Here is a 24,253-nt window from a genome sequence, read left to right on the forward strand (position 1 = left end):
AGGTCCTATAATCTTTGTTTCTATATATTCAAACATTCCTATACCATTTAAAGCTTTAAACAAGCGTTTTATGATAATGTAGGGCGTAGGCTATTATGCCTGGTACTGCCAATGTGTACTAGCTTAGGCCTATACTGGCTGCTGGGTCGGCATCACTATAGGCCTATCGGTCTTAATTTGTCAGATAGTAAGAGCAGAATAGACTAAGTTACTAGAGCATTGATACCATTTAAAAAAAGCTAGAATATCGGTATTCTTAGCAATTAATCCACTGTATGGTTGTGAGATCAATGAAATAGCTTTGATTACTTTGGCTTATTAAATATCCTAACTAGGATTCTATAATTCTACGTTGCACTTCTTCATTTCTTTTCTTGTGTCCAGTTGCTGACAAGGTGGCCTATTTGTTTGGTATCAGCTCTCCTGAGCTATGCAAAGCCCTGACTCGACCTCGTGTGAAAGTTGGCACCGAATACGTACAGAAAGGACAAAATGTAGACCAGGTCGGTATCTTGTCACTTTTGTTTGTTCACTCTTTTATTTTTCGGCAATAAACAGTTTCATATTTATTTTTCATATCAAATCAAATCAAAAAGCTGCTTTGATAATAATTATAAAAATTTCTGCGTCCACTGTTTGATTAGCGCTTTTACCATTTAAATTAGCTTATTGTCAAACATAACCCCTTTTAACTTTCTAATTTAGCTTATAAAAATGTAAGCTACAGGTTAATGTTAATTTTTGTTTTCGTTTGGTTAGAAGAGTAAGGTATTTTGGAAATATGTGTTTCCTATTCTATATAGGCAAATACTCTCAGTCACTGGTTTATTCATACCTTTGAACAGTGCCTCATCCTAAGCTAAAATATTCCAGAAAGGCCTTTAGAAAATAGTGCCTAGTTTCAGCTGAACCCTAAATAAACCCAGCCTAAATTACGCTAATCATATGAGCGTATATTTAACAAACAATGACGTTAAAAATACAGTGCAACAACTCTACTGGAGCTCTTGGTAAATCTGTGTATGACAATCTATTCAAGTGGATTGTCTATCGACTCAACATCACACTCGATACTAAGCTGCCAAGAAACTATTATGTGGGAGTGTTGGATATTGCTGGCTTCGAAATCTTTGATGTAAGAATAACGTAATTTTTTTGTTTTACCATGCAAAAACGATCATATACAATCAATAATGTAAAAAAATAAATGTCACATGTATTTATTTTTTTATTTTTTAGTAAAATAGAAGTATAGGTTACACTAGCAAAAAAAATATAAATTTTCCATCACAAAACCGTGTTGTTTTCTGACACAAATTTATTTTTAAATGCATTTAATAAAAGTAATGCAAATTTGTTTTTAAAACTGGAAAAAAGATGCTGGAATTGTATTTTGTTTCAGTTCAACACATTCGAACAACTGTGCATCAATTTCACCAATGAGAAATTGCAACAATTCTTCAACCATCACATGTTTGTGCTGGAACAAGAAGAGTACAAGAAAGAGGGAATAGAATGGACTTTCATTGATTTTGGAATGGACTTACAAGCTTGTATTGAGCTTTTGGAAAAGGTGAAGAAAGTTCAAAATCAATTTACTTTTTAGCATTGACATGTGCCGGGTGAAAAATAAGACACTGGCTACATACAGCAAAGCAAAATGACAGAAACCTAGTTAAACAGCAGGATGACAACATGTTGTAAAAGATAAAACATCGATTGTTTTTGAGTAGTCCCTTACTATTTTATTGTATTCCATATGGTAACAGCCTGTATAAGTTTGGCGATTTTTGTGACATTTAATCACGTGTCATTTCATTACACGACAATCGATCATTGGCAGCTAAGTATTGGAATAGATTCGTTATCACTTAGAGTAGACGCTTGTTAGCTTTTTGCGACCAAAGAGGAGAAAGTAAGGCATAAAAGACATTTGTGAAAACCTTCTTTGTCAAGGTAGCTTCGCCCTGTTTTGATTTACCATAGATTACGTTTTTTGGTATAGTAATGCATTGTGCAGTGATAAAAAAGTAAAGTATCATAATAAAAAAACGTGGAAAGCCTAACGAAGCGATACCCATAGTTTCTTGCAAGTCCTACCGTTGCGCAAACCCGCGTCATATAAGTTATCATTTGACCCAGGACTGCATTTGATGGAAAAGGTTCTAGATCTAAACGCAATGAAGTGTGAAGTTGTAAATTCAAAGATTTATAAAGAACCAGCGACATTCTAAGTTTCATATCAGTAGCTGGTTCGTCGTTGTCGTGTGAGCTTCTGGGGTCGAGGGTCAATCCTTTTACCACCCCAGATTCACGATGTAGCTGGTTGATCGATTGATTTGTGCTTCTACGTATTTAATGATGAATTCTTGCATTGCTTCATACTTGATGATGCGTTTACGTCTAGCAATTAAGTGCCAGTGGTTTACAGTCGCGTGAGTAATTGGAGCATGATCCCAGCAAGCAAACGTGGTCGTTTTTGTGACAACTTTACCAAACGTTGAAACAATGTAAAAAGAGGAAATTTTGCTAGCTGGGATATTACAGTATACTACAATATGACAATGGTATTTATATGTACAGTAAGGAAAATGATTATCAAAAACCAATATTTTAGCCGATGGGAATATTTTCAATTCTGGAGGAAGAATCAATTGTTCCCAAAGCAACTGACGTGACTTTCAAGAACAAGCTCTACGAAAAGCATGAGAAGACATCTCCAGCTTTCGTAAAACCTAAAGTTGGTGGCAAATCCAAATCCAACGCTCACTTTGAAGTCAAGCACTATGCTGGAGTTGTGAGTATGATTTCTTGGTTTGTAACGGAAAAAAGGTCGCTAAGAGAATAATGTGGGCCCGGTTTCAATGAGATCTCCGGGTCCGTTGAACAGGACACATCTAATGAAAAAAAAGTAAACAAACAAAAAACAAAACCGCATCAAACAAGGGAATAATACTACTGTAGGACAACTATTGAGGAAAGGGTAGTTTAAAAAAAAAAAAAAATCAAAAGTTATGCTTCAATGAAATGAGTCCAATCGCACAGAAGCATTTGATTCCTGTAAAAGCTAATAGAAATACCGACAGGGGAGAGGAGACCATCTGTTGTCCTGGGCAGGCTACAATACCTTACATCTCATAAATTCTGCATTTTTTATAATATTTGCACTAAAAGTAAATAATTAGATCGAAATTATGAATGGTCTTCGTTTTCGTGTGTTTTGTTTGGTTAAGTCGAGCCTTACATTTCTGCTGAAATAATGTTTTTGCATTACGTTACACAACATACACCTACAAACATTTCTGTTATTTTTTCAAAATATACCATTGAGAATATAATGTAGCAATATGTCTGTTATAAATAAATCTTTTTGATTAGCTAAAAATACAATGCATTCGCTAAAAAAGTCTTAGGGTTCGTTGCCTATGATTTGTGGCTTGAAAATTTGTAGCTTATTTGTAGTTGATGTGTAGTGGTGGAAATGAATCATTGTATTATAACGATTTAGGTCGGTTACAATGTTGATGGTTGGTTGAACAAGAACAAAGATCCTTTGAACCAAACCGTCGTTTCTCTGTTCCGCAAATCCACCAACAAGCTCATGGCTACCGTCTTTCCTGAAGTCAAAGAAGACGGTATTTTTTTTCTCACAAAAAAATAACGCAGAACGCAAACTAGGGTGTTTCCACTTAGTTTAAAAGTACCATACGCCGTTTACAACAGATTTTTTACAACATTGGGATTCTTTTTGTTAGTTTTTACAGGCCCATCAAAACATACAAACAATTAATAGAGCAAATTTATTGTTTCCAGTACTTTTTAAATACCTATGAACGCCAAAAACGAACACACAACTTTCAACATCCGAGTGTATATATCGCTCTGATACAAAACTTTAATACTTTTTGCAGAAGGTGGAAGCAAAAAACGAAAGAAGGGTGGTGGCAGCTTTCAGACAGTGTCGGCGCTGTACCGGGTAATTCAAATCTGTATTTCCTTCGCATCTAATTTGATTTTTTCCCGTGGTTTGCTTATAAAGCGTGAAGTTTTAAATGTAAATAGGTCGTCAGAGTTTAGTGTTAATGATGAAGTGCAAGTTTAGCATAGTGTGAACACTTTTATTATGTTTCCATATAATTATTGATAGGAAGCTTAGGTATTTCACAAGGTAGATTTAAACGATCTGTCTTAGCCTGATGCAGCAATCATAGCACATGACTAGGGAACTGTGTTCCGAAAGCTTGCGCAACTTACTATTGCCACAGCAAACTCGCAGCATCAGGCTAAGACAGATCGTTTAAATCTACCTTGTGAAGTAAGCTACGATCATGCTGCTAAAAGCGAAACTCAATCAATTGCATAAGCTTAGGTATGACTCACATGCAAATCTAGAGTTAGCAACACCTCCAAAGAATATTAACACCATGAGTAAAAGATGGCCATACTTATTGTTAAAGCAAATTATAGCAATGCCATATTTTTGAGAATTGTATTTAGTTTTATTTGCTTTTGATGAAAATAATTCCGTATTTCCATATATTGGTGTATTCACCACAGATGTGCGTTGCTTTCAGCGCTAATACAAAGCAGACAGTGTTAGTGCTGCCATATAGGAAGCGCTGACCCTGACTACAGGTGTATGCTGTCGCAAAGATAAAGGTGATACTGCAATTTTTTTATGATTTGTATAAATCTAAAGTAAGATTTTCAAAGATATTAATATTCAATTTTTTATGAAAATTGAGAATAAGCAAAAAATATTTAAAAAATTTAGGAGCAACTGAACAAGCTCATGACCAACTTGAGGAACACCAAGCCTCACTTTGTTCGCTGTCTCATTCCCAACGAAATGAAGCAGTCCGGTGTCATGGATGCAGGTACGTTATTCTGACGTCATCGGTAGACTGTAGCCTACTATAATTTGGTTGAGCCTGCAACACAATGTTTATTGTTTAGCTCATGTGAATTGTTCTATTAAATATGACAGCCGCCAACAGTAGACTTATGTGAAAGATTACATTTTATAGCGTTGGTTCTTGGCCAACTGAAGTGCAATGGTGTACTGGAAGGGATTAGAATCTGCAGAAAGGGATTCCCCAACAGACTGCAGTATCCTGAATTCAAGCAGAGGTGACTTTACTGAGTTTAGTTTAAGTTTAAGTTAGGTCATGCTTTTAGTGCGTATGATGCTTAAACCTTTTGTTGACTGAGGATTAGTTATCGTTAGCTATGGTTTATAGTTTATATTAATAGGCTTTACTGTAAATAAAATTAGAATTAACTAATTTCAATTACTTTTTGTATAAAGATACCAAATCCTAGCTGCCAAACTTGTAGCAAAGATGGTGGACAGCAAGAAAGCTACAGAAACAATTCTCTCCCACATCGAACTCGACACAGCTCTATACAAAATTGGCCACACTAAAGTAATTGATTAGCTTGAATTTCTTTTAAAAATGTGTATCAACTTTTAGGCAACGTGCGAGTTATTTTCTGAATGAGGTAGCGAGGTTCAGGTTTGCTTAAAAATTACCTTTAAATCAACGGAAGTTTAAATTATTCTTTTCTTAACCTATTGCAAGAGAATCTTGGTTACATCGCAGCACTACTTTGTACATAATATCAGATCTTCAAAGACAAGGATTGTAATTTATCTTTTCGATATGTTTTTAGATTTTCTTCAAAGCTGGAGTTCTTGCCGAACTTGAAGACAAGAGGGACGATATTCTCGCTGTTATTGTTACAAAGATGCAATCCAAAGCAAGAGGAAAGCTGATGAGGATAGAATTCCAGAAGATGCTGGAGAGACAGTAAGTATTATACCTTTATTAAACACTGAATTATAATATTTCCAGCAAAAGGACGTTGTGAAATGTATGCATCTTTTTTTTACTCGGTTTATACAATAATTCCAAAGCGTTTACTCCGGTCATTTGAATTGAACGAGACCCAGCATGGTAGTTTTTTGTTCTGCGTCATTTTACTTGGCATTTTATTTTCGACACCGAAAAACAGCTTTCCTAATTCCTCTTTATTCCCTTAGACCTTAAATAGCCGTAAAATTAAATATAAATTTTTACTATTGAATGTTTATACATTCGTTTATAGTTTGAGTTAGTTTGACGACATTGCAAATGTTTGATTTGAATATCTCAACGCAGACGTGCTTCAAGAGTGATCCAGAGGAACATCAGGAAATTCCTTCAATTCCGAGATTGGCAATGGTGGAAATTGTACACAAAGGTACAACATATCGACATTGGTCAATACATATTACTTCAAAGCTGATACAGTTTGTTTTGATTGATAAAAGATTCTGACATTTCTGACATGTTGTTACTTATTTGAGTTAGTCTATTGACTGGATGAGTTACGTTTCGCCTTAACGAGTTTCGCCTATTTAATAAGTAGGCTAACGTAAATAAAAATCTCCTCAGAAATAAATTTTTCGGGAAAAGTTCATCTTGGCAATTCCGATCTGAATATTTTTTACCGGAAAGGTAGCCTATATTTACTAGAGTTGTACTGTATTCTATGAGGAGATTTTGCTAGGGGGATATTATCTACATTCCTATATAGTTAATTTAACCATCTGACAAAGATACGTGTTTTTGGAAGGTAACGGTGTAAAATCTCATGCTTAACGTCTCCCACTTTATACATGCTAATATCTATGTGGCAGGTCAAGCCCCTTCTTAACGTAGTAAGAGTGGAAGATGAACTCAAAGCCAAGGACGACGAGATTGCTGAGCTCAAAGATAAACACGAAAAAGAAGAAAAGTTGAGGAAAGAGTATGAGGGAAAATGTGTCACTCTCCTTGCTGAAAAGAACGATCTTACTCTTCAACTTCAAGCTGTAAGTATACTCTTCCACGATTTTTTTACTGTAATTTGACACTAAGTAGTTTTAAGATGTTTTTTCCACTTTTTTTAAGGATTGCACAATGTGCTTGGATGCTGAATGAATGGGAATTTTATACCTAGATTTTTGAGTAACCGTTCTTCTTCATCTTGCTTCTTCTTTCATGAGGTGGTAGCACTCATGTTATTCCATGCAGGCACTGCTACCGTAGAACTGTGTTGCTATGAAGCGCTGTGAGATTGACATTTCCATTTTGAGGTTCGTAAATGGGGCAATCATAAATAATGTGTTATGCGATTTGGGTCGCTGATCCACATACACACTACACAGTATCAATGCAGTTAGAACCATATTTATATAAAAAGTAGACAGCAGTTTTCAATGCTCGTTTCTATCATAAGGATTAATCTATGTGTACAAGCCATAATATAGTGTGAAGTTAAGATGTAAAATCAGGATATTTACTTAGTCATTGAACTAAAAAAAGTTGATATTTGGAGCCATTTCGCTTTGAAACCTACCGAGTAACAGAAGCGAGTGCAAAAGTCAGGATAAGGCGTGTTTCACATTCTTTTGCAATCTAAAGTTTAAGGAAGAAATGTGTTTTTCAATTTAGTTTCATGATTTGAAACTTTACAAGGCTCTCGAAAGAAAATTTAGACTACCGAAATATTTGCCAGTTGTGTTTGATCAATGTGGTTTTGAAACAACTTTGGCTTTGAAGTTTTTAATATCCAACGAGGTTAACCAATATGAGCATTGAGGGTGTATAATAATTGCTGTTCTCAAACTCAGTGGAGTGCATATGTTTGCTTTATTTCAACGTTTTGCAACGTTAACTAAATATACTTTCAGTTTTGTAAAAGGAGAATCTTTGAGCAGTTTTGGCACTACTGCAAACAAGTTAAAACAACGAAATGAAGTTGCTATAGTAGCTAAAGATTTGAGTTCATTTTTTCTGATATCGTTGTTTATTGCTGAATGACATTAGAGAAAAAGTTAAAAAACTTGTGAAATTGCAAAATAGATTACTTGCCTTTTTTGTGTAGGCTTGTGAAATGCTGTACGATCGCTAATGAGGCATTGCTAGAGTTTTCGATAATACTTAAGTGTAACCTTACATGGGCACTAAAGCTTACGATTTGATGCGAAAGAACATTTAAACATAACGAATATATTTACAAATCTTAATTCTTACCTATCGTCGGCCATTACAATAATTATGTCTCCTATAAAAAATTTCATTGGTCTACTGAAATAAAGTCTAATAAAACAAAATCAACAAGAACTTAAACATAAAATGGTAAGAAATGGTAATAAATTGTAAATTAAATAAAATGTTGCCAAAAAGTTTTCTGCTTTGAAATCTTTATCGGTTCCTTGTTGTCTGGTGAAAAAATCTTCCTAGACAAAAACCACCATTCGCTAATGATTTGAGGTAATATTTCAATTGTTCGAGCTGTCAAATCTCTGGTAACTCAACGATTGGCAAATATTTATTCACATCTGCCAGTGTTTGCTGTAGTGTTGGTTTTGTGAGCTTTGCAGCACCATATTCTTACGGTAACTGCTATGCTAAAGCAATGAGTTTCAAAAATGTTCACTTTTCTGGCTTTTACGATTTATTTGACAAAGTCATAAATTTATATTGCCCAGCCTACATCTTAGTTTCGTGATCAGTTTTCTTTAACAGCAGGTGGTTTGTACCGACAACTTGTGGTTTTTTAACAGTTTGAATAAAACAGCTACAGATCTGGGTATAATTTAAGGTGTTCAGTGAGAGAAAAACTACTAAGATAGTCGGTACAATTTTTTTCTACATACCATGGTTGTGAGGTAAATAACAAAACTGATGGTTCAGCTTTTGAGAATTTTCTTTCAGTGCAAGCCAAATTCTTAATAATTTCAACTGGTTAGTGTTACGATCACAATACTTTACAACAGAAAAGTTTTGAGATTTGCAAGACCAAAAAAATATAAAATATTTGCAAGACCAAGAACATATAAAATATGTAGGCATTATACAGTATTGTAGACCATGTATTATTTCTATCAAGCCAGGTCTGTTTTATTAGAAATCAAAATAATGCATTTTAATGTCACAAAAATGTCAACATCAGTTATTATTGCACTGTTCTTGTTCAAAACTTAAGTTATTACCAGTCTTATGCTTTTCTTAACTGCTTGTTAAAAGTGTCCTTGTTGTTACTGTGATTGGAAGCAAGACATGGCAGAGGATTACAGCACCATTGTTAGCCATAGAAGGTCAAGGGTTCGGAACAGCAATGCTAAGCGCGTCGATACATTTTCGAGCGAAATCTCAACGAAACTGTCTTCTGCTTCCGAAAGTGTGCAAACTTTTTCTCATCATCGCGAGACATCTTTGTTTAACGATCAGCCGTCGGCCGTCACTCAAGGAAACATTTTAGAACAAAGCAGTAAAGCCATGCTCACTTCAGGAAAAAATGACCAAACATCGATGAACGTGATGTCTCGTTTAGGAAAAGACAGAAGTTCGACTCTTGCGGAATTACGTAATCGTTACGTCAGTGATGAGTATGAAGAGCAAGGCTTTTTGAGTGAAGATTTCGAAAAGCTTGAACATTCGCAAGAAGACTCGCATCATCGCCACGGGCAGTATCATAATGGACGAATCAATGCTTCTGATGATGAAGAAACTATGTCAGATGAGAAAAAAGGAAACAGTTCGGCGTGTTCTTTGGTAGACGATAAAAGTGTTTCTGGAAGTGAAGAAGGAACAAGTTATTCCTCAAGATCGTCACGATCTGAAAGTCCTGTTGTGTCAAGGACAACAAATGTTGATAATGTACACGTTTCTGGAGTGCAGAGCTCTTCTCAGGAGTCATTAGAGACATTCGAAAAGCCTTTGGAAAAAGTTGTTAACCCTAGAGTCCCACACATGGAACAATATAGACTGTGCTATGAGGTTTATCTTTACTGCTAATTTTGTTTGACACAAATGTATGACTTTGTAGATTCACCATATTAGAATTTGTAGACAAAGGAAACAATTTAATTGAACATTGTCTCCTTTGTTTTCTCGGTGATCTTTCCACTGTTTTGATAGCAAGAAAATAAAATTAGCTCAGTTTTAAAGCTGGTACTACTTATTAACAAAGTTTTTGCCACCGTAAAGGCGGCTTATTTAGCATCTTAGCATATTTAGCTTAGTTAGTGCCGAAGGCTTAGTCTAATGAGAACCTTATCTTCTCGTTCCCCGAGGCTTGAATCAAGTATGGGACTCACCTATTTAGCATCTTGTTCAAGTAGATAGTTAAGTTCTAATATCTATTTAAATAAGATATTTAACAAACAACAAGCCTTCTTTATGGTGGCGAAAGCTTTATTAATAAATTATACAAGTTTCCGATTCTTACTGATTTTATTTACTTGTTGTATTTAATTGTTCGGTTGCATCCTAATCGAAGGATCCATGAGGAACTTATTATTCTCAATAACATCAAGTAACCTAAACAGAGGATAAGAGACATCAGCGTCTGCTTCATCACTTTGGTTTGAAAACTCGCAGAAAATACATAATTTTATTTTCGTAAACCACTATTCATTTTAAGAAAAAATTGATTATGTTTTAACTTCAAACTCTTTTACTCCAGGAGCAAGAAAATCTTGCAGACGCTGAGGAACGAAATGAACAACTTGTTAAAATCAAGCAAGATCTGGAAAACCAGGTATATCATTTGCACGACATATGTAACTACTTGTGAAAGTATAACTCAAACTTTACCTCAATAATCTTTATCCCTTTTCTTGTCATGACATGTTACTGTAGATCACTTAAAGCATCATCACACTTGTCACAACTTTCACGCAAATTTTCAAAAATTACTCACAAAGTCTGCGGTATTTGATAAAATATACTGTAGGAAGTAGTATTACAGTAGAACAACAATGAGCTATAGCTATGTTGTGTTGCGAGAGCAATGTAATGGTGGTTACGACTTGGTGGGGAAAAGTTCTTTAAGATATTAGAACAGCGTGCATGTCATTGTTAGAGATAAAATTTATATTTTACAATTTCACAAATTTTCTTATCAAGTCAACTTACTGAAATGTTGCTTGTTAGAATTTGTATTTATGACACACTTCGCATGAGAAAATCCACAAACTTAATACAATTACTTCAATTAAATCAGAATTTCCGAGAACATTGGTTTGAAAAACCTTCGCAAAGTTTTGTTTTTGCAGGTCTGGGAAGTGTTGAGAGACTGATAAAAATTGTTACTTTCTGTTAATTTTAGTATTCTTTTGCATGTTCAAACTTCTTTTTTGAAATAGTTTTAAAAAAACCACCGTATAACATCAGAAACATGGCAAAGCAACTTTACTGTATGCTGACTTCATTCTATTTTGTAAGCTATGTATTACCCAGTTTGTCAATAAACCTGTATTTTTAGGCACAAAGTAATTGTAAGATATGTTGATATTTTCAGAATGCAGAAATGACTGAACGACTTGAAGAAGAAGAGGCCAACAACGAGAAGCTTTCTGCAGTAAAGAAAAAGTTGGAAAAACAATGCGAGGAGCTCACTCATGATGTAGAGGATGCTGAAAGCAACATCAGCAGATTGGAAAAAGACAAACAGGTCCACAGCAGTTGACAAATTGTGTGACTATTTCGGGTGTTCACTTTTTCAGTAAACTTTAAGCATATGGTCTATACTTCTATTAGGAAAAAAAACAAAAACAAACAGTGGAGCTGACTCGGTTGAACCGCACTCAGGGCGTTTATAAATACAAGTAGGCTGAAGTTTGATGAAGAAAAATGAACATTCAAACAATGGTCCCGCTACGCTACTGCTAATGTGAATAGTGCTGTACATTTAACATTGTCGGCACATCATCAATGACATATCTTTAATCAGTTGATGAAGCTTTATGAACGTGGAAATAATGTTAGCTTGCTTGCAAAAGCGTTGAAAATAGATGTACATTAAAAGACATTGCAGAGTTATCACTGTAGAGATGTTTTTTTGTAATGATTGTCATCATTATAATTATCGTGTCTGTTAAAAAAATTAAACTTCCTTAGCTAGTTTGTGTTTTCTATTTTCATTATTGAATTTTAGATAATTTAACAGCAATAAACTACAGTATTGTTAAAGAGACATATTTTTCAAACCTGCTTGTTTGGCTATTAGTTACCTTACAAGGAACTGAACAACTTCTGCCACCGGAAAATTTTCATTTGTTTTGTCCACATAATATACAGTTGTCATCAAACTTAAAACTCTATTTTACCCATTCTAAACTTTTACAGGGTCTTGATTTGAAACTCAGAGGACTTACCACCGATTTAGAGCAACGTGAAGAAAGCATTGCTCGGTTGAATAAAGAGAAAAAGCAACTGGACCAGGTCAATCAGCAAACGATTGAAGATCTCCAAGCCATGGAAGACAAAGCTAATCATCTTGGAAAATTGAAGACTAAACTTGAGCAGCAAATTGAAGATGTAAGAGAGAATTTTGACCGGTGTCCACAGTTATGACTTTTTAAAGTTTTAGAAATGAAAACAAGCTTAAGATAACAGTGAAGTAGATATTTTAATGCTAAATACTAAATGAGGTTGTTCTGTTAATTTGTAATGTTACAAAAACTTTAAAATTTGTGCTAATGTGCATGCGCATATCAACAATGTTGCAAAACCGTAACAGCAAGCAAAAGTTGCCTTTTATACATCGTTTCAAGGTAGCTAACCAAGTCGTTAAAAAACCAACTTTGCTGGCTAGGGCTTTTGTTATCCTACAACGCAAGACGTGGTGGAATAAACTACAAAAAGAAGTTTGACATATCATAGTAATCCCTGTTGAAACTGAACTTGAACATGTGTGAACATAATATAGAATGAATTTTTTGTTTCACAATTTTTACTTTTATTTTTAATATAATTTGTGAAGACTGAAGACAACTTAGAGCAAGAGCGCAAGCAAAAGTCTGATCTTGAAAAAGCTAAGAGAAAGTTAGAGGGAGACCTAAGAAACGCCAATGACACCATTATGGATCTTGAAAAAGATAAATCTAGTTTGGAAGATCTTCTGCGCAAGTAAGTGCATTGATAGCTAGTATTGTTTCATAATTGTCAATCTTACTTTGCCTTTTATAGTAGACTAAGATGCTATAATAAGAATCTACCTGATACGGATAACAACACCCATAGAACCAAACCTTAGCCAAACATCATCCTCCAAAGCAATCGAACTGCAATATTCCGTATAGTTGAGCGGCTCGGATACTGCACAACTTACTCTAAACGGTTTGATTAATCCATAAAGTCAAACCTCTTTTAGGTTCCAGAAGGTTTTCGCCTTAGTACTGAACCAATAGCGCTCAATTTAAGCTATAATTGTTTATTTGTTTTTTTCTGTATATTATAATTTTACGTACATGTGTAGACAAAAATACTGCATTATGTTGACGAGTAAAAGCAATTGTAAAACATAAATGAGCAGAGATGTAGTTACTCAACTTTATGCCTCATTCTAACATTCTGTAAATTAAGTGTAATATTAATAAAAAATGTTTACCTTTTCTGAAAGCATTACTAAAGACTGACCAACCATTACCCCATACCCCAAGACCCATCGCTACAAAAGTACTAAATCACATTACTTGAACAAAATAAATTTAGTCTGTATTTTCAAAAGCAACGTTGTTCTGTATAAATGCTACAACCTACAGAAATAACAAAAAAAAGTTTGAATGAATATATTTCTTTCAGAAAAGACTTCGAAATTAACCAACTCAATGGACGAGTAGAAGATGAGCAGAACTCTTGCTCTCAACTCAACCGCAAGCTCAAGGAGCTCCAAGCTCGTATTGAAGACACTGAGAGTGAGTTGGAAGCTGAAAGGAATGCTCGTAGCAAGCTTGAAAAGAACAGAAATGATCTTGTGCGAGAGATGGATCAACTAACGGAGCAACTTGAAGAAGCAGGAGGAGCTACAGCTGCTCAGGTGAAGATAATATGAAAAATATAACTTGATATTTTAAAATAAAGTGCTAATCTTTAACCAGTCAGTTGCTTTGTTGTAAAAGAATTACCTTGAATAATCACAATGATCTTAAGGGTTGATTGGTCTGGAATGTATTTTGTACTTTTACTACTTGATTACTTCTTTTTCTAGTGTTGGTTAGTTGCGTTTCTGTTAGTAAATGACAAAGCAAATTTTTTTTTAGATTGAATTGATCAAAAGACGAGAGTCGGATTATTTGAAACTCCGTCGAGAGCATGAAGATGCAGTCATGCAGAACGACGCAATGGTTGCCCAAATGAAGAAAAAGAATCAAGAACAGATCAACGAACTTGTTGAACAAGTAAGTCTAAAGTTATTGATATTGTTGCTATTCACAAAACAAGCAGCTGTTTTCCTTGACGTCGTTCACAACCGCCGAGCACTCTGCTCTCGGTGTCAAAAGATAAACCCGTTACTTTACGGCCTGAGCGAAGTGCGTTGGAGCAAGGAGAAATCTTTCAAAAACCCGGCAGTTAATTGCAATTCAAGAGCTTTCAACGTTTAGAGCTCTCAACGTCGAGGTATCTCTCCAGAAGCAGCCTAGATTGCTATACAAACAAGCAGCTATAATATACAAATTGTTAGTTCTTCTTTTCCGATTACATAGGTGGAAAACCTTTCCCGTGTCAAGAGCAAAGTCGACAAAGAGAGGTCCCAACTCCAGTTGGAGCTTGATGATGTTTCCACTCAGCTTGAAGAAGTATCCAAAATGAAGGTACAGGTTAGGTTATTATTAGCCTGCATAAAAAAAAAAAAAAAAATTCCTAATGTTGCAAAAACGGCTATAGTTCTTTTCATTTTTTTCGTTGAAAAATAGTTGTTGATTTTTCGTTACTGATATAGGCTGATCAATGTTTAATAGTGGAGACTAGTTTATATCAATGCTGGTCAATGTGCGAAGAGCAAAGAGACATTATTGATACGTTATTTATCACTCCTCTAGTTGACAACTGCTTAACTCAAACCCTGATTTGTTTTTATTTACGTCTACAACGATTGCAATAACCAAGACTTTCTATTTCTACGGTTTAAAAATGTGATTGCTTGACTTTTTCTGGTTCTGTAGGCCAGAGCTGAGGCGAGTGTTCGTGTTATGGAAGAACAAACATCGGATTTCAAGATTAGAATTGAAGACCATGTCCGCCAAATTAATGACATGACTCTTGCCAAGAACAAGCTCTCCAGCGAGTCTGTTGAGACAAACCACCGGCTGGAAGAAGCCGAAAATAAGGTAAATGGAAGACTTGTATTTATAAAACCATTTTTTCATTTTTTTAAATCATTCATGGATTTCAGAATGTCAGCATATACACTGAACAGGGTCTACAACGTTTCTTGTAGGGTCTACAAACTTTTTGCATAAACACAAATTACCATATTTCGCTTAAGCAGTTTTGATAGTGCTGGTGCGGCTAGCATATATTGTACCTTTGATATTTTTCTGTCAAGCAACATTTTTTAAAATCTTTGGAATGACTGGTGAATTGGAAAAAAAATACAGAACCTAATATTAAAACTGTAGCTTAACGTTGAGTTTGAGTATTAAGTTGCATTCGGACTTCAACAGCATTAAATACTTTCTAGAAAGATACTCTACTGTGCTTATTGTAATGTACAATTCTGTTAGAACAACAGCAGATTTTGTTAGCCAATCTTTGATGATGTGTAGTTCCAGTTTGTACAAACTGTAAAACACAGTCAAATACCATTTCTCATCATACATTAATCTTCCACGCCATAGGTCACTTCGCTGTCACGCGCCAAGTCTCACTTAACTTCACACGTAGAAGACCTCAAGCGCCAACTTGACGAAGAATCAAAGGTAATTGCATGTTTACTGGGAGAGGTTAAAGCATTCCTAACCGTTTTAAAGTTTATCTGAAAGTCTCGTTGGTAAAAATAATAATTTGTTAGTCACCAGCAGAATTTAATTACGTCATTGTATTTGTAAACAACGTAGTATTGCTCCACTATCTGCAGCAGCCTACTGCTATCGTAAAAAATGTTAAGTGTGGGGGAAAATTGATCTGATGTTGTCTTTTTCACAGAGTAAGCAATCTCTTGCTCATGCTCTTCAAGCTGCACGTCACGATCTTGATCTTCTTCGAGAGCAAGTTGAAGAAGAACAGGAAGGCAAAGGAGAACTCCAGAGAGCTCTTTCAAAAGCCAACGCTGAAGTGGCTAACTGGAGAACAAAATACGAAACTGATGCCATCCAAAGAATGGAAGAATTGGAAGAGGCAAAGTAAGATTAATCTATATAAAGAAAAAAAAACGGCTACAGACAAAAAAGGTCCGTCTGAAATCCAGTGAATTTTGTTGGTGTTTCAGTTGGGCTTGCAGTTTTGTCAAGATTGTTTAAGGGGCATACTCTCTTAGACACCAAAATTTAAAATTTTCTTTTGTGATTGCCAGTTCAATATTTTTCCTTTTTTATCATGATAGGAAAAAGCTTGCCATTCGTCTTCAAGAGGCAGAAGAACAGACCGAAAACGCTCTTGCTAAGTGTGCTAGTCTCGACAAGACCAAAATCCGACTGCAGAATGAAGTGGAAGATCTGACTATTGATCTTGAAAGGGTAATGAATTTCACAACTTGGTAGTTTCAATTTGACATGACTACCCAGAAATGTGGACTGTTTTATCAAATTTTGAAAAAAATTGCTGAGTGATTTTTTTAAATCTCATTTTTATTTCATTTTCTACTCTCTCTAAAATATTGAAAAATAATATTTTCTCGATATTAAAGCAACTTTAAACAGATTTTTAGAAGAATCTGCAATTTATTTTAAAATGCGATAAATCAGACTGCATCTTCACGCAACCATGGCAGTTGTATACTAAGATGGTGCACAGTTATGCTTACACCATAGGCTTAAAACAAAACCAACGCTTGTTGTATTATCGTAAACAAACGTTTTAACCACTTTGGCATGAATGTTGCTTTATTCCTACGCTGACTGTGATGAATGCTGACTTGCATTTGATTTTTTCCTTGCATATCATTCATTATAATTTAATTTCATTTTAAACTCTCAGGCCAACGCCACAATCTCAGTTCTGGATAAGAAACAGCGAAACTTTGATAAAGAAATGGCAACATGGCGACAGAGAGTTGAAGAAGTTCAGGCTGAATTGGAAGCTTCTCAACGTGAGGCGAGAAACTACTCGACTGAAATCTTGAAGCTCAAGCAATCGTACGAAGAAAGCATTGAACACCTTGAGGTTATCAGACGTGAAAATAAAAACTTGTCCGGTAAGTAAGAAAAGTATTGAGTCTCCCAGAACTTGCTTTTTGATACCTATGGCTAAAAGTCTTTTCTCGTCTACTGAAAGTTTATATAGGTAGCATTTACTTGGTCATATATTGTAGGTTACTCATATATTGTATTGTAGGTTACATGTACTTACTCCTACTGTAATTCTGCTCATGCGTTTGAGTTGAACTCGACGTTTTGTGTTCGTCTGCCTCGTTAGCTCAGTAGTTAAGCGCTCGACTCAAGATCACGTGGCGCTGGTTCGACTCTCGGGGTCTGCGCTTGAGCAACGCGTTTTAGGACTGCTCTCCATTCAGCGGCACCTAGTAAAGGAATAATTCATCGGCAACAACATTTCAACAATCGGAAACTTCACTCTGCCAATCTCGATAACCGACCCTGCATTAAAAGCCTCTACAACAGCGGTTCTTAAACTGGGGGGCGCGCCCCCCTTGGGGGGCGCGAAAGGTTCACAAGGGGGGCGCGAGCGATGTCAAACTATGTGATTAAACGCATGTGACTAAACGTCGCGTAATGAAATTTTGGGGTCGTAATGAAATAGTTTAATTTAGTCTAGTGCCGGTAGGTTGTAGTCTTGTCAATTGACCGCATTGACCATGATGTCAATTGACCGCAACCGTCGGTATGAAATGTCGAACGATAAAATATAACCAATCGTAACAATTGATGCATTGTTACGCTATCATTGCTGTAACGTGCTGACCAAAAGTAACCTTACCGCTCGCAGAATGCGGTTTGCAAGAGGAATTCTTGGAAATAAAGTGTAACTCCACTGCAAAAGACGATTATGAAGCAATGCCACTAACTGATTTTTGGGTTAAATATTTGCACATATACAAGGGAGTGGGTAGCGTGGCGATACGCACACTTCTTCCGTTTTCGTCCACTTATCTGTGCGAAAGTGGCTTTTCTACACTTTTGAACATAAAAACAAAACATCGAAACAAACTTATTGATTGTGAAGCCGATCTAAGGTGTGCATTATCAGCTACAAAGCCTCGAATTAAACTTTTGGTTTCCGAAAAACAATTACATCCCTCACATTGATGAAAGCTAAATATAAATTCCTGTAGTTATTACACTTTAGGAATTTTGTAGTTTGGTGGGGCGCAGGTTTGGATGGCACGTCAAAGGGGGGCGCGGCTCAAAAAGTTTAAGAACCCCTGCTCTACAAGTATGCAAAACTACCAGGAATAACCTATCAAAGGCTTTGTCAGTGCGAAAATAAAGATTCAAAACTAAATCAAACCAATGAGATGATCGCACGATTATACCTTCGCTGAAGGGATTGAAGTTTATTGAAGCCATAACCAATTAAACTCAACTAACAGCTAAGAAGGACACTATAGCCTGCTAAAAGTATCTAAATATACTTTTTGAGATCAAGTCTTTTTCTTAAATAAAAAGTAGGCGATTACCTATAAGAAGACTTAACCAGTGTGACTTGTGGTTTATGTTATAGTAGGCTATAGATTAATCTTCAATGCTGATAAAAGATAGTACCGCTTATTACTTGTAATCTTCGTTGTTACTACTCACTTACACCTTTTCAATTTTTTTTTATATGAGTTAATTTCAATAATCGCAACACAGTTTAACTGTTGAAATTGATGCTTTGGAAACAGAGGAAATTAATGATCTCACTGATCAACTTACGACTGGAGGCAAATCTCTCCATGAGCTTGAAAAAGCCAAGAAGAGGGCTGAACTTGAATGTGAAGAGCTCCGAGCTGCACTGGAAGAAGCTGAAGGTGCTTTAGAACTTGAAGAGGTAAACATGTAAATTAATGCAGAACGTTTAACGCCTTTAATAACATTTTATATTCAACCCCGCTTTAATAGGGCTACATTGTGACTGAACAAAATTTGATAGTTCGGTTAGACCGCAATGGCAGGACTTTTCATTACAGTATTGCAATAATTTTTCAATAAGTTTTCTTTATTTTTGCTGTTTTTAAAGTACGCACCCATACCCGTGCTTAGTTTAGTATTCTGTCCGCGTTGTCACAATAATTTTCCATAAAAGTAAAAGTTGAGATAACATTAATCTTTATTGTTTTACAGAGCCGAGTTCTGCGTCTCCAACTTGAGCTAACTCAAGTAAAGGCTGACATTGACCGGAAGTTGCAAGAAAAAGAGGAAGAATTTGACAGCACCAGGTTTACCTCAAGCTGTGTTTTTCTTTTATGCTTTGCTTTAGCTATACTTTGGTAGCTATTTGATATTGTTGCTTCCTTGTTAATTTAAAGGTTATAAATGAAGAAATACTGAATTAAAGTTGCTTCATTGTTAAATTTTATTCTCGGTAGGTTATGTGAAAACGTCTTGAAAACGAAGCTTGATCGTCAAAATTTTACATACTGGTAAAGGATTCGAACCACTGATACAGGCCTGGTCACCGATAAAGGCAAATTGAATTTTCGCTTGTTTTTCAAGTGTTATTCAACTTCATCAAGTTCATTCGTTTGCAGGAAGAACCATCAGCGAGCAGTCGAATCCATGCAAGCTAGCCTGGATGTTGAAATTAAGAGCAGAGCTGATGCTGTCAGAGCAAAGAAGAAGTTTGAAAGCCAGTTAAATGACACAGAGATGCAGCTGGATCATGCCAATAGAAATCTGCAAGAGCAACTAAAATTGGTCAGAAAACTCCAAGTCACAATAAAGGTTAGAAATAAACGTGTTTTAGAAAAGCACTAAAACCAACATAACGCCAAATTGAGAACATCGACATATAAGCAAATGGAGAAGAAAGCTACAGAAATTTATATTTTTAGGAAATCCAAGACCAAATGGATGAAGATCATAGGATTCATGAAGAGCTTAGAGAGCATTACAGCATGCAAGAAAGAAAACTCACCATGATTACCACTGAATATGAAGAAACCAAATCTGCTCTTGAAGCAAACGAACGTGCTCGTGCGTATTTTAATCCATACATGCCTTGCAAATTTTTCACTCTATATTAGGTCTTTGTTCTATGTGTCGACTAATGTGTGGCTTAATTCAGGTTAGCATAAAGTTTTTCGAAGTGTCTATTATATTTAAAAAAAAGGGGCGATTACTTTAAACCCGTATCAACGTAAAGTCAATCGGGGATCCGCGTAAAGCAGATACAAAAGCATCAAAAATTTAAGAAAAAAGTGTGAACACTATAATATAAACGACGACCTTTTAGAGTACATGTTAATATTATGAGTACATGCATAAAAGTGAGACAAAGTCTAATTTGAAATTCTTCTGTTGTATTGTTCCAATTAGATTTTTTCTTAAATGTCTATTATATATTGGATTACCATATCTTTTTGGTATGGAGTTAGGCTACAATCACTTAACCTAGAAATTAGTTTGAACAAGGCTGAGTACATTAATGTAGCAAAACTAGAGTTTAAAAAGGGTAATTCGTCTAATTAAAACTACAATCGTTTTCAGGTAAGCATGCAGAAGGTGAACTGCTTGAGGTCAGCGATAGGATCAACGCTTTGGCTGCTCAGAACTCCGCTCTCTCCAGTGCCAGAAGAAAATTGGAAACTGATAATGAGCAGCTCCGAAGTGAGCTTGAAGAAGCACTTTTAGAGGCGAAAAATGCCGATGAAAGAGCAAAGAAAGCCACCATTGACGTAAAAACTTATAAGATTTATGTTTAGAAAACGTGGCATTGTGCTAATGTAAAATTTGAAGTTTGAACAACGAATTTTTAAAACCTACTTGCTACAAAAACTATCCAACCTAACCTAGAAATTATTTTCAGTTGCGTAGCCGTCTTTACAACAAGTAGCCTATTTGTTATAGGTCAGAATAAACTCGAAGTTCTATCTTAAAATATAATAATCTAGGCTACAAGCTGTAAATTTGACAATGGTTCTACTCACATGCATAATAGTCTAGTGTGCATAATCAAGCTTACCCATACAATTGTTCAAATGTTTGTTCATGAACAGTAATTCTTAAACACTGTTTTTAGGCTTCTCGTATGTCAGAAGAACTTCGAACCGAACAACAGCAGTTGTTATCTATTCAAAGAGTCAAGAAGACACTTGAAATCCAAGTTCACGACATGTCTGTAAGTGATTGCTTACCAATATTTTATACAAAATGGACTTATTGGTGCGACGAGTGTTTTGATTGTTACAAGCAGCCCTTCATACTTATCAACTTCATGAAAAGTTTACGAAAAAACGAATGTTAAAACCTTGTTGAATATGTTGGTTTAAAACGAATGTCAAATATTCTGAGCTTTAACATTAGCTATATATTTTTTTACAAGATGGAAGATAGTAGTTTATTTTATTTGTTTTTTTACAGGTAAAATTGGATGAAGCTGAGGCCTACGCTTTGAAAGGAGGACGCAAGGCATTAGCTGCCCTTCAAGCCAGAGTTAAAGAATTTGAAAATGAACTTGACGCTGAACAACGTCGTCACGCAGAAACGCTTAAAAACTACCGAAAAATGGACCGACGTCTTAAAGAGTTGACTTTCCAGGTATGGTTTGACCTGTCAATGCAAACCCTGCGTCATTTAATTATTTAAACCTGAAGCCAGGAGCAGGTCGGGCTTTTTTTGGAAATAGCTATAGCTAGAATCTTTCCAAAAGATTAGTAGAAGTGTGTAAGTAGATGTCCAAAACTGGCTACAAAGTTTAGTTTTTGACATTCATGTACTCTTTTGCACCTGATGCAAATTTTGTTTTGTAATATAGGCTGATGAAGACCAAAAGAATCAGATGAGAATGCAAGAATTGGTTGAAAAGCTTCAATCCAAACTCAAACAGTATAAGAAAATGGCAGAAGATGCTGTAAGCTTATCTCTTGCTAAAATCATTTATCTACGATTACTAGTGTAGAATAGTATATAAGATTTGAAAACGAAAATTGTGCTTTACATAAGCACTCTGTGAATTTAATTTCATATATTATTCAACTTACATGAGAGAAAAATGTTAATTTTACAAGATTTAGAATAACTAAAACGTATTTTTTCTTCTAGTGCAGATACTTCAGTGTTTCGAAAAACTATCTACACAGCAATAGGCCTACTATATTATGTTCTGTTTGCCTATTAACCTTTATCTGAGAGGTTCGGCTAAAATATGATCACATAACGAAAAAGATGTATTTACCCAATCACCCAATTCTGTTAGGCTCATGACAACTATTATAATATAATTACTTCAATGGCAATCGTTTTCATGCTTTTGTTATGTCTACGTATTCTTTCAGGAAGAACAAGCCAACATGAATTTGGCAAAGTATCGCAAGGCCACTCATGAACTTGAAGAAGCTGAAGAAAGAGCTGAAATAAGCGAATCCGCACTCAACAAAGTCAGATCCAAGTCTCGATACATGGTAAGATAGTTGAGCATTTTACTGAAAAAGAACAGTGCATTATGTTTATTTATCCTATGCTTGTGCTAGATTTCATGTGTCAATTTGAATTTTTAGTTAAGCCAATAAAGGTAAGTCTACACACTTTTTGATATTGAGTAGTTGTTTGAGGTGCTGTGGATGTAGTTTTTATATAAAAATAACCTCTTTACTTATGATTTTTTACTTCTCTTTATCCTTCTCTTCCTTTTACTCAGACAACATCCGGTTCTGGCTCAGGAGGAAACTACTCCATGAGCATCAGCCGTAAAGTTGTCACAACAACTGGAGAAACCAGTTCTTCTTCCAGATCATAGCTTTATTCAAATCATTTCTCTTCTATCTTTATCATGATGTAAGTTTGAAAACGTATTTAAAAAAAACTTCATTTCTGTTTAAGCAGTTATCCGTGCGATATCGTCTGTAGTCGTCTTGTGTTCTTATTAGTCTTGTTCTACAAGGATCTTTGCTGAACTACCTTTTCATTTTCAGTTTGCATTTCATTTCCATCAGCTTTTTCTTCTCTCTCTTCTTCTCCAAAGCATCCAACTTCACCTAAACGAGTCTTGCTCCATTGACTTTCAGGCAAAGTTGATTTCGGATGCGAGCGGCATTGATCCACCAAACGTGTCTATGGAAAACAAACTGCTCCTTTCTTCCCTTTCTGCTGCTTCATATTCAACAGAGCATGTCATTGCTGCATCGATTCGTTACTCATCAGCAAGCAAGTCGAGATTTCAATTCTCGGCTTACGCGTCATCATCCACGTCAGCTCATCCATCTCGTCATGAAGTTGTGTCATCAACAAATGATGCAATTTCATCGTCAAATGAAAAGTTTCAAACTCCAGAAACTGAAAGCCATGAAGAACATGAAAATGTCATTTTACACGATTCATCAAAGGACGAAGTCCCATTCGATAACGTAAGTGTCACGTCATCATATAGCACGTCATCCGAGAAGTCATCGCACAGTAGTCATGATGATTCTACTGGTGAGTAGAGCTAAATTGTATGGTGTATGAGTGGTATGGTTTTGTCAAGTTGAAGATATAAGTAATTGGTACATTTTTTGTGTTTATTACTCGGTGCAGAAGAAAAATTGATCGGTTAGTTGCTCAACTATAGATACAAAGTTTCCTTGACGATATTGGAAAAACTTGCGTGTACGAAAACGTATCTATAGCGTTTTTCGTACTGTGTTATTTAATTTGCACTGTTGGCAACTGTATCAGAATCTCTTTTATAAAGTTTTGACTTGTTTTATTGAAACAAGCAGATATTGATATTTGAAAAACACTGCACTAATTTATATGTTTCGCCTTTTTCATATCTTCTTTTTCTGTGTTCGCCATCACACAATATTTATCACCATCAAAATAAAATATTCACTGTTAGATTAATTTGGCTGTTAATGGCAGAAAATAAGAAAGTTGAACCACCTTTCTCCTGAAGACATATCTACTTTCTGTGCTAAGGTGTGAATTGGAATTGCCCACTTCGCTACGAACAAAGACTAGCTGTTCTTCAACACTAGAAAGACTGAAATTTTATTTTATCTTAAACTACAGAAGGTGCCATACTTAATTTACAGCGTGCAGGCTGTGCATACGCTGTGTTCTGACAGTGCATTTGTAGTGCAGTAGGCTAGAAGATATTTGGTTGTTGGTCTGCACTAGTATTTGCTTCTTCTGTTGTTTTTA

General features: G+C 35.5%; 1 protein-coding gene across 3 annotated transcripts in view; it reads left to right on the forward strand.

Moving 5' to 3' along the window:
* LOC145771560 (uncharacterized) overlaps window positions 1-23,953 on the forward strand; it is a 30,663-nt gene extending 6,710 nt beyond the window's left edge. Inside the window, exons 10-44 of one of the 3 annotated variants that reach the window (XM_082583263.1) lie at window positions 385-503; window positions 986-1,135; window positions 1,403-1,573; window positions 2,618-2,797; window positions 3,509-3,635; window positions 3,912-3,976; window positions 4,775-4,877; window positions 5,028-5,130; window positions 5,309-5,426; window positions 5,674-5,810; window positions 6,162-6,243; window positions 6,683-6,856; window positions 10,498-10,572; window positions 11,335-11,487; window positions 12,162-12,353; window positions 12,799-12,944; window positions 13,620-13,854; window positions 14,078-14,215; window positions 14,522-14,629; window positions 14,981-15,145; window positions 15,656-15,736; window positions 15,963-16,159; window positions 16,360-16,492; window positions 16,953-17,169; window positions 18,817-18,962; window positions 19,256-19,350; window positions 19,663-19,855; window positions 19,966-20,107; window positions 20,621-20,808; window positions 21,153-21,251; window positions 21,494-21,670; window positions 21,888-21,983; window positions 22,408-22,533; window positions 22,770-22,906; window positions 23,044-23,280. In XM_082583263.1, the coding sequence (XP_082439389.1) occupies window positions 385-503; window positions 986-1,135; window positions 1,403-1,573; window positions 2,618-2,797; window positions 3,509-3,635; window positions 3,912-3,976; window positions 4,775-4,877; window positions 5,028-5,130; window positions 5,309-5,426; window positions 5,674-5,810; window positions 6,162-6,243; window positions 6,683-6,856; window positions 10,498-10,572; window positions 11,335-11,487; window positions 12,162-12,353; window positions 12,799-12,944; window positions 13,620-13,854; window positions 14,078-14,215; window positions 14,522-14,629; window positions 14,981-15,145; window positions 15,656-15,736; window positions 15,963-16,159; window positions 16,360-16,492; window positions 16,953-17,169; window positions 18,817-18,962; window positions 19,256-19,350; window positions 19,663-19,855; window positions 19,966-20,107; window positions 20,621-20,808; window positions 21,153-21,251; window positions 21,494-21,670; window positions 21,888-21,983; window positions 22,408-22,533; window positions 22,770-22,868 (4,730 nt within the window). In that variant the 3' untranslated portion in view covers window positions 22,869-22,906; window positions 23,044-23,280. Of the gene's footprint in view, window positions 1-384; window positions 504-985; window positions 1,136-1,402; window positions 1,574-2,617; window positions 2,798-3,508; window positions 3,636-3,911; window positions 3,977-4,774; window positions 4,878-5,027; window positions 5,131-5,308; window positions 5,427-5,673; window positions 5,811-6,161; window positions 6,244-6,682; window positions 6,857-10,497; window positions 10,573-11,334; window positions 11,488-12,161; window positions 12,354-12,798; window positions 12,945-13,619; window positions 13,855-14,077; window positions 14,216-14,521; window positions 14,630-14,980; window positions 15,146-15,655; window positions 15,737-15,962; window positions 16,160-16,359; window positions 16,493-16,952; window positions 17,170-18,816; window positions 18,963-19,255; window positions 19,351-19,662; window positions 19,856-19,965; window positions 20,108-20,620; window positions 20,809-21,152; window positions 21,252-21,493; window positions 21,671-21,887; window positions 21,984-22,407; window positions 22,534-22,769; window positions 22,907-23,043 lie in introns of all 3 variants that reach the window. The other 2 variants (XM_082583264.1, XM_082583262.1) reach the window with 2 other exon arrangements.
* Window positions 23,954-24,253: the final 300 nt, after the last annotated feature.

The sequence above is a fragment of the Aplidium turbinatum genome, chromosome 6 (genome assembly GCF_918807975.1).
Source record: "Aplidium turbinatum chromosome 6, kaAplTurb1.1, whole genome shotgun sequence".
In the NCBI taxonomy this organism is placed as follows: Eukaryota; Metazoa; Chordata; class Ascidiacea; order Aplousobranchia; family Polyclinidae; genus Aplidium; species Aplidium turbinatum.